General features: G+C 35.4%; 1 protein-coding gene across 1 annotated transcript in view; it reads right to left on the bottom strand.

Annotated features, from left to right (window-relative positions):
- Positions 1–19646, bottom strand: part of YME1L1 (YME1 like 1 ATPase) — a 39857-nt gene that overhangs the window by 15708 nt on the left and 4503 nt on the right. Inside the window, exons 2-7 of the mRNA XM_079106498.1 lie at positions 18497–18628; positions 9411–9573; positions 8250–8348; positions 2824–2933; positions 1374–1524; positions 440–523 (exon numbers count right to left, since the gene is read on the bottom strand). Of these exons, the coding sequence (XP_078962624.1) occupies positions 440–523; positions 1374–1524; positions 2824–2933; positions 8250–8348; positions 9411–9573; positions 18497–18628 (739 nt within the window). The remainder of the gene's footprint in view (positions 1–439; positions 524–1373; positions 1525–2823; positions 2934–8249; positions 8349–9410; positions 9574–18496; positions 18629–19646) is intronic.

Below are 19646 nucleotides of genomic sequence, written 5' to 3' on the forward strand. Positions count from 1 at the left end.
ACAAGTTCAAGGCCAGTATCAGCAACTCAGAAAAGGCCAAATAGCCAGACCCTATCTCAAAATAAAAAATTAAAAGAGCTAGAGATGTAGCTCAATGGTAAAGTGCCACTGGGTTCCAGGGCCCTGCCTTCCTGTTTTTCTGTGTGATCTCTCAACTTTTACACACTCCCTTTGCTCTGATGCAATTCACCAGAAGGTCTCACCATAGCTAGTAAAAGCCCTTAAACCTCTAGAAGGTGAGCTAAATAACCCGTTTTATTTATAAAGTACTCAGTCTCAGGTGTTTAATTACAATAACAGAAAATGGACTAATAAAGTCCTACCTTATAAAACCATAAACTTTAACACCTTCTCTAATACTTAAACTAACCGTGAAAAGGATATAGGTACTTAAAAGAAATAAAAAATAAGCAAGTATGATAAATCAAAGAGTCTTTACCAGATAAAAATGGGTTCTTTAAAAGTCCATAAATGCCAAATAGCAACAGAACAAAAAGAATCAGACGAGTTCGTCTTAGGGAATCTAGGAGAGAAAGAAACAGTCTTAAATGACCACAATAACATACAGCTCAGTGAAATGCAAATATTAGCAGGGTGTGGTGGTGCATGCCTATAATCACAGAGGCTCTGGAGGCTGAGGCAGGGGGACTGCAAGTTCAAGGCCAGCCTCAGTAACTAGCGAGGCCCTAGGCAACTAAGTGAGACCCTCTCAAAATAAAAATAAAATAAAAAGGGCTGGGATGTAGCTTAGTGGTAAAGTGTCCCTGAGTTCAATCTCTAGTACCAAAAAAGAAAAACAAATATTAGATTTTGTTTTGTTCTTTTGGGTACTGGGAATTTAACCAAAGGTCAATTTACCACTGAGCTACATCCAGTTCTTTTTATTTTTTATTTCGAGACAGAATCTCGCTAAGTTGCTGAGGCTGGTGCTGAACTTGCAATCTTCCTATCTCAGCCTCCTAAGTTGCTGGGATTATAGGCATGTGCAACTGCAATGGCCCTTAGGTTATTATTAATAATCACACTTGATCACAAGCAAATTTTGTAATCTAGCATTTTTCTGCACATCTGCCATGATTTCCTTTAAGTTCCTATTCCCAAAAAACTTCATGAAGCTACACATGCTTCTGTCCTTGACTCTGGTTTTTCTCCAGAGAAAGTAAACTGCCAACAGCATTTCCACTTCCACATAAGCTTAAGTTCTAAATATAGGAGAATATAACCAAGGTAAAGATGTATGATTTTAGGAAAGTTACCAATAATATTTTAAGTTTAGTACTACAGGAGCTCCAGTGGGACAACTGGTTAGCATGCAGTACTTATAAATTTAGGACTACAACATCCTTGGTGTTATTCTTCAAAAATCAACTTACCATTTGTTTTTTGTGTCAATGCTTGAGCTTTCAGAAAACCCTCCGCAAAACCAGTTTTAAATGCATCTTGATGAGCTTCAGGTATGTTTTTAGTTTTCATGAGTTTGTCCAAACTCTCAACATCTGATCCTCTGTCCCTCAAAAGAAACCCCTAAATACACAAAATACAACATTATCGATTGCCTGCATAGATAGTTAATATTCCCCCAGAAATCCAGTGACCACCCACACAAAATTTCAGTAAAAGTCTAGAATTTAATTTGTATTGCTAATGTGAAGAAAAGGATTAAGAGTCAATAATGAATTACTTAATCAATGACCAGGATACTAACATTAGATTCTGTACCTCCATCAATCAATTAATACTAAAAAGAAAGTGACAATACTCTAAGTAAGAACAGTGTAGTAAACTGAAAACAGTAAAAAGATCACATGTTATCTTAGGGTTTTCATGGCTGATGTTCACACCGCTTTATCTCTGCTAGAGGAAAACTTCATTGACTTACTAAATATTACTATGCAACTCCCACATAATAGGCCTTGTATGAGTTCTGAAAATAAGTCACAGATCTGACAGTTTTCAGGCTCTTGGGAAAATATATATAAGTTTTTAAAATAATTTTGGTATTATGTTGGAAAAACTAGGTATGGTAGTAAAATAAATGTTATCTATACAAGACAGGAAAGACCTAATAAGAGAACGGGATATCAAAACCACATATAGAGAACAAACACCATGAATAATCTGGTAGAGGCACTGAATAGTGTTCAAGAACTAGTAGTAATCTGACAAGAGTTAAATGTCAAAAGTTAAGGACAGAAACCAAAGTTATGTAGCATACTAAAAGATGAAAACAGAATAATGGTCAGTGGAGGCCAATGATATGCCCTGCATACCAGACTGAGTTGGACAAGAAAGCAGAGAAATGCAATTAGGTCACCATTTTAGAAGATGGGCTGGTGGCAGTCTGAAGGCAAGTCTGAAGACAAGGAGACTCAACCACTGTTTATATTAGAGTAAGCTAGGTAAGATGTCATTACTGCCTATGTCTGGACTTAGAACTGGGGATGAAAAGAAAGATTTCAGAAATATTTAAGAGATTGGATCCATAGGACTCTAGTGATCAATAGGAATGAGAAGTGAGGAAAGACAGATAAATCTAGATTCATCATCGGGTTGGTAGCATGGGTGGATGGTACTCATTCATAGACAAGCAGGTACAGACAGGTGGGGCAGGGTGAGAGAGATCAGCAGGAGAGATCTAATTAGCAATTCAAAATAAGTCTGGTGTCAGGGACAGCAAAAGGTATAATGATTACACATTAATTCCTTATCAGTGGAAAGAAGGGGGAAAAAACATCCATTAGCCAACAGAAAAAAAACTAAAACTTGAAGATCCTCATTGATTAAATAATTTGAAAAGTATTGCTTTCTGGAACATCTAATTACCTTCACGAATGATGGTGCTATATTCTGTGTTTCTGCTAATCTTTCAGAGGTGGACTGTAGACGTCGTGTCCTTGATTTCAAAGTTTTAAAACCCCGAGACTGTATGAAAACTGAACAAAACAGTACCATTTGCTTTGTAAATTGTTAAAAGAAGAGAAAAATGCCTGATTCTAAAGTCTGACACTATACCTATATATCTTAGTTTATCTAAGTTTTTGACAGTCCTTTAGCCTGACACTTCAACTTGCTTTACATTATTATTTCTATCATTTTTTCAAAAGAACTTTAAACACTTTATTTCATGTTGATGGGGAGAAAACAAAGTAGGAAAACTTTACAATATAATTTAGAAAACAGGACCACAACTGATAAATTGTGACATCCAAAAAATCCCAAGTCATTAAAATTGTCTGAATCTATACAATTAACTTTATATTTTCTTAATTGCAAAACATCTAAAATTTAAAGAGTATTTAGAATGTCAAACATCACTTCCACTTCCAGAAAAATAACAACTGTTGACAATTTTATGACTACTATTCTATGCATGCACACACATGCACTTTCTATAAAAACTATTCTAGAAACAGAACATAACTTCGTACAATTGTCTTCTTTCATATAACAATATATCATAGATACATATCAGAATCGGACAGATGTTGCATTCAGTTTAATAGTTACAGATTTCTAATTTATCAGAGTACTGATAAATTTATCAGAGTACTGCAATTTATTCAACCAATTTCCCTACTATAGAAATTATTTACATATTCATTTTTCAGTTTTGGTTATTTTTATTTTTGCGCTATGTACTGAACCCAATACCACTGAACTATATTGTCAGCCCCAAATTTTAATTGCTAGAAATGATACAGCAGTGAACATTCGTGTACATATATACTTCCACACCTGTAGGTCAAATTCCTTTAAAAATGAAACTAAAGTTTAAATTGTTTGACACTAAGAAACTGTCTTCTAAGAAGGCTGTTGTTAATTTGTGTGCCCACCAATTAATGAGTGTTCTTTTCGCCATACTCTTGCCAACACCAGATAATATAAATCTTTTAATGCATACAAATCTGATAGGCAAAACTATATCTTGTTTTACTTTGCATTTTCCAGATTACAAGTGATGAAGAATTTTGACAAGATTTCTATATTATTTACCTTTTTTCTCAAATTCATTGACCATTCACATGTCCTTTGTATATTTTCCATTTTTATTACTTTATGAGATGATTTAAAAACGATTACTATCCATAACATCTCTACTTTATCTCTATATACATACATACAAACACGTTTTAATGTTCTTGTCTTTCAACTATATAGTACAGTAACATATGTTAATACAGTCACACTCTTTCATCTGTAGTGTTTCTGCATTTCATTTTGATTAATTCCTTCCCCAAACTAAGATTTTTATTTTGTTTATTCATCCGTTCATTTCTTTTTGTGGTACTGGGGACTGAAACCAGGGTTTGCACATAGTAGGCAAATACTCTGAACCATTGAGCTATACTACAAAACTAAGATTTTTAAAGATAGTCTGCTCACTTTTAAGACTTTCAGTTCTATATTTTCAGACCTTTAAAGTGTTTGAACCTTATTTTTGGTATAATGTAAAAAAAAGAACGTGATTCCCTTTTTTTCCAAAATGAATGACCAATTAGATTATCAATAACATTTATTGATAATCTATTGTTTGTTCACTGACTTCAAATTCTTAATTTTGTTTTATTGATATATGCCAATACCAGTTTAAATCCTGTAGTTTCATAATTATTTCAGATGCTATATACTACTGATATCCATTACTAAAACATGTATTTTAGTATATTTACATAGGATAAATCCCCCTTTTTTGTATTGTTTTCCAACAAGTTCTTAGTCATTCCAAATAGTTTAAAATAAATTTCTCAACTTCCAAAACAAGTCTTAAGAGTTTTAATCAGAAAAATACTGAATTTATAAATCTGAACATAAATGGTTGTTAAAATACCAAGTCCTTTCAAACAGGAGTGTGGTACTCTCCTATTACTTTATTCGGCTCTTCTTTTATTTCTTTCTGTAATACTTCACATACATACCTATGTATATGTATGTAAATGGTGCATATCTCTTATCAGGATAAAACACTGAATGGATCTAGAAGAAATTGTAACTGAAATCTACCACTAAAATGTTAAGAAAGCTGTTGATTTATCTTATATGCTACCAAAGCGAACTCACGACTTGAACTGCTTTTTGGTTGATTCTGTTGAATTTTCTGGTAAATAATCATATCACATGCAAATTATAATTCTGCCTGTTTGTGTATGACTCATTTCTTTTTCTTTTCAATCATACTGTTCCAAAACTCCAAATTAATGCTATGAAAAAACAAAAACAGGGTACTAGATATTTTGTTTCTCATTATGGTAACATAATAATGTTTTAAGAAATTTTAAGTCTCCTTTAATTTCTAATTTTCTAAGAGTTTTTAGGAAACAAAACAATAAAAATAGATCACATGCCTTTACATCATATACTGAATACTGTTTTTCTTCTCCAGTCAACATGATGAATTAACAGACTTATTCATGTTAAATTATTCTTGTATTCCTTAGTCATGATATAATATTTTTAGTGCATTTCTAGGCTTGCTTTCTTCAGGGTTTATTTAGGATTTCTGTTTTGAATATTAAGAAACTGATCTACTGTACTCCTTTTTTATGCTAATGTTGACCAATTTTAGTACTAACACTCTCAGAAAAAACGATCTATTTCATCCTTTCCTCTTTTCAGGGGGATGACATTTCCTATGGTGCTCATGTTGGTCTCAAACTTACAGGTTCAAGTGCTCCTCCCACCTAACCCTCCTGACCTGCACCATCATGCCACATCAATCCAATTCTATTTGTAAATGAGAATACAGTGATCAGTACTGTTGGCAATGAGTTTCCTCAATAATACCAAGACAATAGTGTATATTCAGACTACAAATCCTGGAGAATTGTTTTTTTGTTTTGTTTTGTTGTTTTTTTTTAAATAAAATTTGGGGTAACAGGAAACTTACGATTCTGGATACAGAATCGAAGCATAAAATCATCTGAGCCTGATGCCTTTGGTGTATGGAGAGTATATTTTTTAAATACTGTGCTTCAAATAGTGTGGTTATCATTTTCTTCTTGGGTTAATTTTGTTAACTCATAGCTTAGAAATTCATCAGTTTCAACATTTTACTTATGAAATAAAATTATACAAACCATCTTGCAATTTTAGTCTTCACCATATCTGGCAGTTCTCATTTTTATTTCTGACACAATATTTTGTTATTCTTATTTGTTAGGTTGTTTTATTTTGTTGGTTTCTCCAAATTAAACATGTTTCTGGTTTAATTAAGTAAAACTATTTCTTATCTGGATACCATAGCACATACCTAAAATACCAGTGACTGTGGAGGCTGAAGCAGGAGTAGTGCAACTTCAAGGCTAGACTGAGCAACTTAACAAGACCCTGTCTCAAATAAAAAATGAAAAGGGTTGCAGATGTATCTCAGTGATAGAATACCACGGGGTTCTATACCCAGTACTGCAAAAAAAAAAAAAAAGCAAACAAACAAAAACCCCTATCTCTTGCTATTATTATTATTTTGGTATCTGGGATTAAACCCAGGTGCACTCAGCTACTGAGTTACATTCCCAGCTCTTTTTTTTTTTTTTTTTTTGAGACAGGGTCTTGCTAAGTTGCTTAGGGCCTTGCTCAATTTCCTGGCTTTGAACTCGTGATCCTCTTGCCTCCTGAGTCACTGGGATTACAGATGCATGCCACTGCACCTAGCTTGATATTATTTTTAAAAAACATTTTTAGTTGTAGATGGACACAATACATTTATTTTTATGTGGTGTTGAGGATCAAACACTGCCTCACATGTACTAGGCAAGTGCTCTACCACTGAGCTACAACCCCAGCCCTGCATATTATTTTTAATGCATATTTTTATTCCATATTAATCTTGTTTTAAAAATTCAATTCATTTTCCATCTATCTTATTTCCTATTATACAATTCCCTTAACATCACTTTGTCCTCAACCAGAAGATGTTCATATGCAGATTTTCATTGGTTCTGTCTATAATTTCAGTTTTGATTTCCCTTCAGTCACAGACAAAGCACTTAAGAAAGACCTTTTAAAATTATTAGTATTTTGGTGTTATTTTAGCAGTCCTATTATTACATTCTGTCTGATGATCAGAGAAACTAATCTCTGAATTACGACATTATAAAAATTTAAGATAATTCTAATTTCTAACACATGATCAGTTTTTAAGTCTTTCCTGTCACCTGCGTTAATCATCTCTTCAGAGAATGATTGGTCTTTCTGCTTAACTTGGTGCCTCTTTTTCATGCTCTAAGTTCTCCTTAAAAAATGTGGAGATACTTAGCAATCCATTTCTATTTGAAAATAAGAATACAGTGATCAGTACTGACAGCAAATGGGTTTCCACAACAATAATAGCTCAATGAATGTACTCAAATTACAAATCAAGGATTACTGTGAATAAGACACAGTAAAAGTATGAATGATTCAAGACCAAAGTACTCTGGGGTAGTTTTGTTTCTTTCTTTGGTATCAATGCTCAAACCAGGAATCTCTAGAAACAGATTCCCCTAAAACAACAACCCCCCCCCCCCACCACCACCACACACACATCTTATTAGAAAGTGTTTCTTGCTAATTGTAGTCTAAAAGTTAACAGCCACATTTGCTCAATGATTGGCCCAGTCTGGGCAATCTTTCAACTATTTACTGTATCAACAATCCCAAAGTCCACTCTTATTGATGTTCAGCTTAGGGTTTATCCCAATTTCTACTAAAAATAAACTACTAAAATCTTTTGTGACACTCTATTCTAAGTTCCTTGAAGGTGGGAACAATGTCTTTCTCATTTGCAATTATCACTATAACCTAACATCTTTCACTAGTGCCTAGTACTCAATAAGTATATTAATAAATGCAAATTTGATTTTGCCAATAATTTGATGTCTCCTACTTTATTACTCAAATTTCAGATCTATTAATGAAAACTCTGGTGTTCTCCTATCTTCATTTTAATATTTTTCTATAATTTCAATGGGTTTTTAAATAAAAGGGCAAGTAAAAAATGTACTCAAACCTGTTTCAATTATTTTGAAACAGGTATAAACAAGTTCCCTGGAGTTTACTTTACTGTGGCACTTAACAACTCATATATAAAGGTTAGCTCCTGTAGATTTTCCAGATCAAAAACTACACAGAACTACTGAAATTAATCAATTCCAAATGCTCTAAGTCTTACTGTGCACTGCATGTAATCATTAATATGACTAAGGAAGACCACACTTACTATATTCAATAAATCCACTATGGTTTTCAAAATTTAAACAGTTGGTGCTTCATACCTGGCCAGTACTGAAGATCTGAACAAATGCTCTGAAGAGTTCTTGGATGTCGTCTGTACAAGCAAGAGGAACGTAAAGTACTAAACATATCTAAGTAACCTGGAGGGAAAGTGCAAAAAAGTAAATTTCCTAACTGTCAAAACAAAAACACAAAAATCACATGAATGTAAATAATTTTATCAAATACTATGAGTTTCACCTTTTATTTGCCCACATGATTTTGCATCTATAAAATATCAAAGCATTGTTAATCTCATTACTTATAATCTCACAGTTTTTCACTTTACTATCACTTGTCTTTTTTATCTAGTGTATGAATGTAACCACCGATGAAACTAAATTCAAATCCATAGAGGTAAAAAGGTATGTATAATTTAGGCCCAAGCTGCTTTTATTTAACAACAAAGAAATAAAGAACTGTTTCACAGAGATAATTTCAAAAGCTCTAATGATGAGATTAAAATAATGTAAACCAGAGCTACTGTTTTTTCACTCTCAAACTTTTCACAGTAACTGGTCATGAAGAAAGTTCTTTCCATATCTATAAGGCCATGCTCCTAACTCCTGCTCTTGATTAATGTGTCCCATCCTACTTTACATCTAAAATCCTAGGGACATAAATGGCAGCAACAACAACAGAAACAAGTGGATATTATCTGTGTGTCTCAATCAGAATTAAGAATTCTTCAAAAATACTCATAAAGTCAAATTAAGAGATGCCTTCCTAATGTGATGTGGTATGTTGTATTAGATCCTGGAGGACAGAGAGGACACAAGCGGAAAAACTAATTTTTAGTTAAATCAAATTTTGCCGAAATCCAAATACTCTGTATATAATTTAAAATGTTGTAAAAAAATTAAAATGTCATGCCAAAAACATATATTGTACTGATCTCAACTTCTTAGTTTTGACATGTACAAAAGTCATGTAAAACACTGACATTAGGTAAAGGAAGGTGAAGCATATATGGAAATTCTCTGTATCATCTTAGACACTTTTCTGTAAATCTAATGTTATTCTAATATGAAAACTTATAAAAAAACAGAAAACAACTCAGAACTGATGCATAGTAAATGCTAAAAAATGGTATCTAATGTAATTATTCTTAATAATACAAGAATGGCTTATTTTAATTCAAACAAAAAAATGTATTAACATACCATATTTATTTTCAAAGAAAGACTGTGCAGAGACATGAGATGTATGCCAGTGGGAAGAAATTGTTTTGCCTTTGTAAAATCCAGGAAGTAGATTTTCTACCAGTTGATCAATCTGTCCAATTTTCAATTCAGATAATCCAAGGTCCCTTAAATTAAGTGAAGGCTGTAAAAGATTAAGTCAACCAAATGAACATTAACATTATTGAGATATTTAAAGAGATTTATTATCAGAAACAATTTATTTAAATCTAACAAATATACTAATTTCTTAATGCTTAAAACGGAAATTGATAAAAATATTCTTCTTATATTTCTAATTTTACTGAGATTAGTCATGTAAGGTTTAAGAATGGTCAAAGTATGATATCCCTAATGATATCCTTAAATAACAAAACCATATTTCAATATGAGTAAAAAAAAGTTCCTTCAAGCCAAAGCATTATGATTCACAAAAACCAAGAGAAACGCTTTCTATATCCTTTCCCTCTCTTCATATAAGGAATTCTCATCTAATGCTAGCCTAGCATAAGTCAAATATTTAAAATGACAAAAACATAAGAGTAACTACTTGCTCATTTAGAAAGTATGTTGTACAAGGTCAAAAGAAATGATTTGAGGACAACTGTTAAGGTGCTTAAACTGGTGAAATTCTGTCTTTACCCACTGAGTGATAATCTTCAGTTCTCAAGTTTCTTAATGCCAACAAATAAAAGCCCACTTAAAGAAATGATATCTATTACCAGAGGACATCTCATTTCTCCGGCCTGTTAAGAGCCTTCCTTGAGCTGAGGGGTTATAAAGTAATTAACTTTGAATAAGAAGGAACATTCAACAAGGTGTGAAAACAAGCTCATCTTTAAAGAGTGCTAATATAACTACAAACAGTATAGGTTTTATTTTCTTATCCATATGACCCAACAAGTAACAATCACATATTACTAAGTCCCAAACAGCTAAATTTTAGAAGGAGAGGAAAACTAAGCAGAACAAGTAAAAGTATCAATTTCTTATGACTGATGTAAAGAGAGATCTATGGATTACACAGCTCTGGATTGATGTCTATGGATTTACTGTTTCCTAAGTATATGACAAGTTACTCATATTCTAAGAGTCCATTTCCTCATTACTAATGACTATAAAATATGCCCTATTCTGCAATGGTAAGGATCAAAGGTAGGTTAAAGGTAGGTTAAAGTTAGCTGATGCTTAACTCATTTACATATGACAACCTATATCATGGCAATACATAGTAAAAGACAGAAGTATGATGAAAGTACTTTTAAACTATTAAAAATGATGGTCAAGAGCAGAGGCACACACCAGTAATCCCAGGGATTTGGGAGGCTGAGAGAGGAGGATTACAAGTCCAAGGAAAGTCTTGAGTTGAAATTGAGTGAAAACCCTATCTTGAAATAAAAAATAAAAGGGCTGGCAATGTAGCTCAGTGGCAGAGTGCCCCGAGGTTCAATCCCCAGTATCACAAAATAAAACAATCAATCAACCAACAATGATGGAGGATAAACGCCAGGGGAATGGGACGAACAAAAGTCCTACAAAGGTCTGCAATGTCTCCAAAAGTGAAGGAAGAAGGGAGTAGAAAAATGCATCTATGGCCAAACTGTGAAAAGCTGTCTTTTTTTGTTGTTATTGGCTGGGAGGGTATGGGGGGCGCGGTTTGAACCCAGGGGCACTGACCAATGAGCCACACCCCCAGCCCTATTTCGTATTCTATTTAGAGACAGGGTCTCATGGAGTGCTTAGCACCTCACTTTTGCTGAGGCTGGCTTTGAATTCAAGATCCTCCTGCTTCAGCCTCCCTAGCCATTGAGATTATAGGCATGTGCCACCACACCTGGCAGTGAAAAACCTTATTTGAATTTAATTCCATCAGGGGCTGGGGCTATAGCTCAGCACTGCAGTGCTTGCCTAGCAAATGTGAGGCACTGGGTTCAATCCTCAGCACCACATAAAAATAAAATAAAATAATAAAAATTCCACTGAATTCCACCAGTAACATGATAAATTTTATTTTACTGGAAGAAAATAAAGGATTAAAGAAGACAGAATGTGTAAGAGAAAAGGCTGATGGAAAAAGTGAAAGATGGTAAGAGCCTGGGGTAAGCCCTGGACGTGGGCTGAGGTGTAGCTCAGTGGCAGAGCTCTTGCCTAGAATGCAGGGTTCTGGGTTTGGTTCCCAGCACAAGGAAAAAATAGTGAATGTAACAAATCATAGACAAAAGCTATTTGAAGAAGCCAGCAGGCTGCAGGGATTGAGAAGAAGAAGGGTTCTGAATGGACGTGGTAATCTGTAAGGATTATCAATATGTTGTCTCTTAGCTCCTCGTCATCACTTTGCTGGCTCTATGAACATCAATCTGCATCCTTTGAATATTTTCCCTTTGCTGACTGGTACAATGCTAAGCTTTTTGTCAGTGTGGTCGCCAGAGACAAATTGTAGGCAGGAAAGAGTTTGAGTTCCTGGTTCTGGGGTTTTCTCAGCAGACACCAGTCTGCAACACTCAAGGCTTCTGTAGCATGTTGCTCCTGGCTCCCAGAATGCAGTGGCCTGCCAACACTCAACATCTTTTCATGGCACTACCTTTCTATTTTTTTCTTACAATACACATCTTCAGGAACGGCTTTCTCCAGGCTAGAGGACAGATTTCCCAGATTTCCAGCAAGTTCAGCTGGCATTATACCACAGTGACTTCTCCCCCATTCTGTGAGCCAAGGTTATACTCTCTCCAACAAAGTCACTCCTCAGCCTGGAAGTGGAGCCCTCTTCCTGGGATACTCTAGCTCAGCCCTGGAAGTATGAGTAGTTTTCTAAATCTGCTAACCCTGTATTTTTTTTTTTTTTTTTTTAGCATGTTCTTTACTTCTTACTAACCAGTCCCTAGTTATTCCAATTCCCTATAAAAGTGTTTAAAATGTTAAATTAAATTGCATACTAATTAAATGCATTAAATTCTGTACTAAGCCTTTATTGTTTAACTGACGGTGTGGTTTCTCTCTCCTGATTGGATTCATACTGATAATGGACTGAAGCCACTGTAAGTCAAACATACTGGAATTTGAAGAAATACCTGTTTGGGCATCTGAAACTTAAGGTCTCTGGAGATTAACCAAAGGAATGTACCTAAAAAACCACCAGATACTTGAAAACGTTAGAGAGAATTAAGGGTTGGAGACATACTTGAGAGATATCAACATATAAATACGAATATGTAGACATATGTTTTCTGTGAGGGGGCAGGGGGAGTACCAGGGATTGAACTCAGGGCCACTCAACCACTGAGCCACATCCCAGCCCTATTTGTATTTTATTTAGAGACAGTGTTTCACTGAGTTGCTCGGCGCCTTGCTTTTGCTGAGGATGACTCTGAACTCACAATCCTCCTGCCTCGGCCTCCTGAGCCGAGGATTACAGGCATGCGCCACTGCACCTGGCTTAGAGATATATATTAATGGAAGATATGAAAATGTATAACAAAACCTGGGAGAATGTAAAGAATGAAAATTAAAATAAGAATATATGCATAATAAACCCAAATTTTTTTTTCCTCTTACACAAACCTAATATCTAAGAAACTGGCAATTTTAAAATGCTACCAAAGAGATATGATCACAGCAACAGCACTCAACTTAAGGGATTATTTTTAACACTTGGCCTGGTCAAATACAAATGATAAGTAGTAAGATTCAGATTTTTTAAAAGGCATGTATTTAACACTAAGGAAGTCACCACTGAGTTTAGCAAAAAGAAATCTATAAAATAGTAAAAATAACATCCAAATTATAATGGAGATGTTAGAGATACATAAATGGGGAGAGACTTAAAAGTTTTTTAAGACTAGATACAAGCTCGAATTACTCATTTAAAGCAGGGGTTTGGAATATGGCTCCGTGATAGAACACTTGTCCAGTATGAGACCCCGGGTTTGGTACCTAGCATGTCAATAAATAAATAAATAAATAAGAAGAGGAGAATGAAAAAAATAAAAAATAAAAAAGCAAAAGGAAGGCAGTTGCTTGAGGAAAATTAAAAGGAAGGTTTTGTTTTTTTCCCCTTGTCTTTTGGAGATGTTTGGCAATCAAAGAAGTCATCACATCGCCAAGAAAGTTAAGAGGTAGGATGCTCAAAAATACGTTAAGTTTTGATAAAATAGAAGTACTTGCCAAAGACAAATAGAAGGACTAAGGAGGGTAGAGAGATTAAGAACACCAGTTCTATATTTCACAACATTGGTCTTAAGCAGAACACTGGCTTCCTAGGATTTAGTTACTTTTCAAGGCCCAAAAATGTCCTTCATAACCAACTCAGCAATCTCTCTCCATACAATAATCAAAGATTTAGCAACAAGGACAGCAATAATGACATTGTTTATGGCAACAAAAAAGAAACTGGAAATAATATTTGACATTGGACATCATACAAGGAACACCAAAATGTCATTAAAGACACAGAACATGAGTCAAGCGTAGTGGCACACACCTGTAATTCCAGCTGTTTGGGAGAATGGGGTAGGAGGACCACAAGTTTGAGACTAGCCTAGTCAACACAGCAAGTTCTCATGTCAAAAACCAAAACAGTAATGATAATTATGATATATATACATATAAATGGCATAAAAAGTTCATCAAATGAAAAAAATCAGTACATAAAGGATAACCTCATTATTACATAATATAAAAAGCCAAAAAGGAGGAAACATGAAATATTTTACAGCCAGGCGAGGTAGTGCACACCTGTGTTCCTAGAGACTCAGGAAGCTGAGGTAGGAACATCACAAGTATGAACCCAGCCTTAGCAACTTAGCAAGATCGTGCCTCAAAATTAGGGAGAAAAAAAAAAACAAAAACAGGCTTGAGATGTAGCTCAGACATAAAGTGCCCTTGGGTTCTATCACTAGTACCACCAAACAACAACAAAGAAATACAAATACAAAATGTTAACAAGACTGTTACACTACCTGCAGGTTTGATTACACATGGCTGCCGCCATTTTGAGACGACAGCCAGGCCCCATAGGACCCCTGGCCGGACTGACTGAGCCCCATCTCCAGGATCCCTCAGCCTGACCGATCACTCCCTGCCTCTGGGGCCCTCACATCAACTGACTGCTCCCTGCTGCCAGGACCCCCAGACCAACTGACTGTGCCCTATCACCGGGACCCCAGACCGACTGATTGCACCCGGCCTCCAGGATCCCACAACCACACCAAACACACCTGACCTCCAGGACCACTGCCTTACCAACTGCATCCTATCTCCAGGACCTCCAGCTGACCACGTCCACCCCTGAGCTGCAGCTCCCCATTTGCAAACACATTTCGAAGCCAGAGCGGCCATATTGGGTAATCCTGGAAGCCATAGCTCCAAATTTAGGTGGGGCAAATCCCATCCTGAGAGGCCTGCTGGAGGCTTGAAGCTCATTGTCAGGTACCTCTCATACATCAGGCTACTGAACACTGGGAGGTTTCATTACTATATGACTGTTATACAGTAGATTTACTTTTTTCTCCTTTTTAAAAAAAAATTTAAGTTTTTATTTCTTTACGTTTCTTGCTTTCTTTTCCTTCTGTTTACCTGTTCCCTCAGAGTCGCTTTCTCCTTATTTACATGCTAATATCTGATTTCTTTTGATTATACTCTCACCCTTTCTATTTTCTAGAACTTCTGTATATTCTTTTCTTATCCCATTAACAGCCACATTCTTCATCCCTCTGCATCCTCTTTGTTCTCCATTAGAAACTGCAGACATTATTGTAAACCTGTTTGTTTTACCGAAGATAATATTTGAACACATTTTGTTTATTATGACAATTTTGTTATTGTCCCCATAGGGGCTATTTGGTCTAGGATTGCATAGTGTCTGATTTGGGTACTGCTAATATTGATCTCCCCTTAAAGAAAGGCTTTTGGAAACCTATAGGGCCACTATAAGCCTATAGGGGGAAATCTGCAATACCCCAGATCTGCAGTGCTAGAGGGGAAGATACATGAACAACATGAAGAAACAAGGTAAGAAAATGATCCAAACAAATCTAGATTCTATATTAATAGAATCCAATGACAGCATGTTAGAAGAAATGTCAGAAAAGGACTTCAGATTATACATGATTAAGATGATTCGCGAAGCAAAGGATGAGATAAGAGAGCAAATGCAGGCAATGAATAATACCAATAAGCTGCAGGAAGCAAAAGATCATTTCAACACAGATAGAGATTCTCAAAAAAAACCAAATGGAAATCCTTGAAATGAAGGAGACAATAAACCAAATAAAAAACTCAATGGAAAGCATCACCAAAAGACTAGACCACTTGGAAGACAGAACCTCAGACAATGAAGACAAAATATTTAATCTTGAAAATAAAGTCGCCCAAACAGAGAAGATGGTAAGAAATCATGAACAGAATCTCCAAGAACTATGGGACTTCATGAAAAGACCAAATTTAAGAATTATTGGAATTGAGGAACGCACAGAGATACAAACCAAAGGAATGAACAACCTATTCAATGAAATAATATCAGAAAATTTCCCAAACCTAAAGAATGAAATGGAAAATCAAACACAAGAGGCTTACAGAACACCAAATGCACAGAATCACAAAGATCCACACCAAGGCACATTATAATGAAAATGCCTAACATTCAAAATAAAGATAGGATTTTGAAGGCCGCGAGAGAAAAGCATCAGATTACATATAGGGGGAGACCAATACGGATAGCAGCAGACTTCTCAACCCAGACTCTAAAAGCTAGAAGGGCCTGGAACAACATATTTCAAGCTCTGAAAGAACATGGTTGCCAACCAAGAATCCTATACCCAGCAAAACTAACCTTCAGATTTGAAGATGAAATAAAATCCTTCCATGATAAACAAAAGTTAAAAGAATTTACAAATAGAAAGCCTGCACTACAGAATGTTCTCAACAAAATATTCCATGAGGAGGAAATGAAAAACAACAATGGAGGTCAGCAAAGGGAGGAACTACCTTAGAGAAAAAGCACTCAAAGGAGAAACCAAGCCAACTTAAAAACCAAAAATAAGCCAAATGACTGGGAATACAAATTATTTCTCAAAATGTTAACAATATTATCTCTGGAGAACACGATCATAGATGAATTATAGTTCTTCCACCTACATTAATACCTTCCAAAGTTTCTAAAATGAACATAATTTTGCTGCATGTCGTCGCTGGCTCTTTGCGGTACAAAATCTGTGGATATTTGTCACCGCCTGCAGTAACAACTTGCACGGGTCTTATGGGTGGTGGAGTGGAAACTGAGGCACTTCTATCTTTCTCTTTAGTGCACTGCTTTCTTGCTTGTTTATAGAGGATAGAGGAAATGAGGTTTACTTGCTTTGAGAGGAGAGAGAGAGAGACTTTGCTTATCAGAGAGAAAGACTTTGCTTAAGAGAGACCTTGAGAAAAGGACAGACTTTGCTTAGAGCCCAGAGGAAGAGAGACTTGCCAAGCCTAATGTCCTGCATCCTGTGAACTAAGGGTCCTAGCTGCTTTCGTGTTTGAGTCTTCTTCTTCTGCTGTTTTTCTTCTCTGGCTACTGCCGTGCCGCGTGTCTTCTGCAACTGCTTTTCTGCTAATGGCTGCTGTTCGTGTTTTTCCCTCTGGCTGCTTCTAATGGCTGCTGTGTCTCTGTCTTGCTCCACCTACGCTTATATCACCTCCAGGAGGCGGAGAGCAGGGCCACGCCTCTTACGCAAAGATTAGGCAAGACGCTCCGAGCAGGCAATTAGTGCTCGAGAACACATGTGCATACATTGTGTGGTGGACGAGAAAATCACCTGAGTGTGCTTATGTCAATTAACCTCCTCGCTGTGGATGTGATCAGGCGCCATCCCGGCGCCGCCAACATGGCACAGCCCCCAACACATGTAGTAATTTTGCAAGATGTGGTAATCTCTCATCTGTGGTTTTGCTTTCTGCAGTTGCAGTTACCCAAAGTTAAAAAGAAGGGTGAGCATAGAACAATAGGTTATTTTAAGAGAGACCACAGCATGTGATATAAATTTCAGTAACAGTATGTGGTTCTGTACTGAACCACATATTTGATTCATTACTTGTAAATTACTATTTGATTATTACTTGTAAATCTCTTATTGTGTCTAATTTATAGTCTTTTCAGTAGTAAGGTTCTCTTGGACTATAATTTGAGAGAAGGATGTCAGGACAGAGGACAATAAATTACATATAAAAAGAAACAACAGGAACTGGGCAAACTAAATAAAATGAAAACATAAAGATGGCAAAGATGAACTTTTCATCTAATTAAATGTTTATCTCCAGACTGACCCCACAACGTCTCCCTGCAAGCAAACTCTTTTTCTACTCTTCCTCTACTCTTGTCCACAGTTCCTAATATCAGGACTAAGGACTTAAGAAATTTATGGGTTAAAAAGACTTCTGAAAAACTTTAATTACAGATTATAATATCTTTTCTTTGGAAGATGTATTCTAAACTTGTTATGTGATCTCTCTTATTAATGAACTTTGTAAACATAAAGGTTCTTAGATTTGTAATTACTTACAGCCAAGGCATTACTGATTTTATAATTACATGAATAATAAAAATAAGGGTTTCCTAGTTTATATATTTCACTTTCAAGTATCTATACTCTGTTTAATTACACTGAAGGTCTCAATAAGGTACTGAATGATAACATCTCATTATACTATCTTCCTTGAGACTTAGAAGGTCATTGTGGTCAGTTATGTGTAAGTTCACTGCCATTGTTGGAGAAACACAAAAGAATATCTTATTGATAATCACACAAGCAACAAACCTGATGTGAATGTCAAATGCAAAGCCATGTAAAACAATTTTTAAATTATATGAATAAAGTAATTTTTCAATAAGCACAATAAAATCCAGAATTTGCTATCTTTAACTACAAATTAAGTTGAACATAAAGACACCTTGATATAAACGTTTAAATACAGATATTTTATCAAATATAATTACAATTTAGTATACAAATACTAAATTTATAGTACTATTATAATTATTATAATAATTTATACTATTGTGGTTCTTACACAGTCAGGGTAAAAACTATTACCTCATTGCTGAGAGCCTCATGCTCAGGAACTACATCTCGATGCTGGTTTTGAGAAACTGATGTATTGACAGAAACGGATATGTTTTTTGGTGAATGGAAGGCACTGATGAGATGACTGAGAGGAACTGTAACCTAGAAAAAGATAAAAGTTCACATTAAGTAGTATTTCTTTTTTAAAATAAAAAACCATCTCCTTTTCCTTGTCAGGATTTAGGATACATTAAAAGTTAAACATATACTGCATAACAAAAACTATGTATTGATTTGGACGGGTATATGGCTCAGTGTAAGAGCACTTGCCTAGCATGTGTCAGGCCCTGGGTTCCAACCCCAGCAACACACCTACACACACACACACAAAGTCAGAAAAAAAAAATGTTAAAAACTGTATTCATTGACTGCTGATGGGAAAGTAACTGGATCTATTCTTTCATGATACTATCCTTGATATACAAATCAACAGTGTTATAAATACATATATTTCTTATTCCAGCGATCTACTTTCTAGGAATTTAAACTCAGGAAATAATCTGACAAATGCTTGTACACGCAGAGAGGGCAGTTTTTATCAACACATTTTAAAACAGTGGAAAACTGGAGAAAAGGGAGTATTAAGTAAGTGACACTATACCAAAAAATAAAATATTTTACTGACCTTCAAAAAAAAAGTAGGTATACAACCAGAATTGTATATTTTTCTTTTTCCTCACTGCTACCATCTTACTCTAAAACACTACCATCTATATGTGAAGTTTTGCATCTGATCCTAATTCTCTGCTTCTGCCCTTATCCAGATGTAATACATTCCCAGCACAGGATTAAAATGATTATATTAAAGCCAGTCAGTTCATATCACTTCTCTACTCAAAACCAATGGCTTCTTTTCTGATTTAAGAGTTAAATATAAAAGCCAAAATCCTAACAACTATGACCTACAAAATCTTCCACAGTTTAGCTCTTTATTACCTCCTCTCCTGAAGCTCCCCATTCATTCCTTCTGCTCCAGCTCCATGGGCCTCCTTGTTGTTCCTGGAAGACACCTAGCAGGCAGGATCTTACCTCAAGGCCTTTGTGCTGTTATTTTTTCCCTCTTGTGTGTGAGCAATATAACGTGCTTTCACATTCCCTACAGTTCTTTACTCAAGTCATC

This window comes from Sciurus vulgaris (genome assembly GCF_902686455.1).
Source record: "Sciurus vulgaris genome assembly, chromosome: 12".
Taxonomy (NCBI): domain Eukaryota; kingdom Metazoa; phylum Chordata; class Mammalia; order Rodentia; family Sciuridae; genus Sciurus; species Sciurus vulgaris.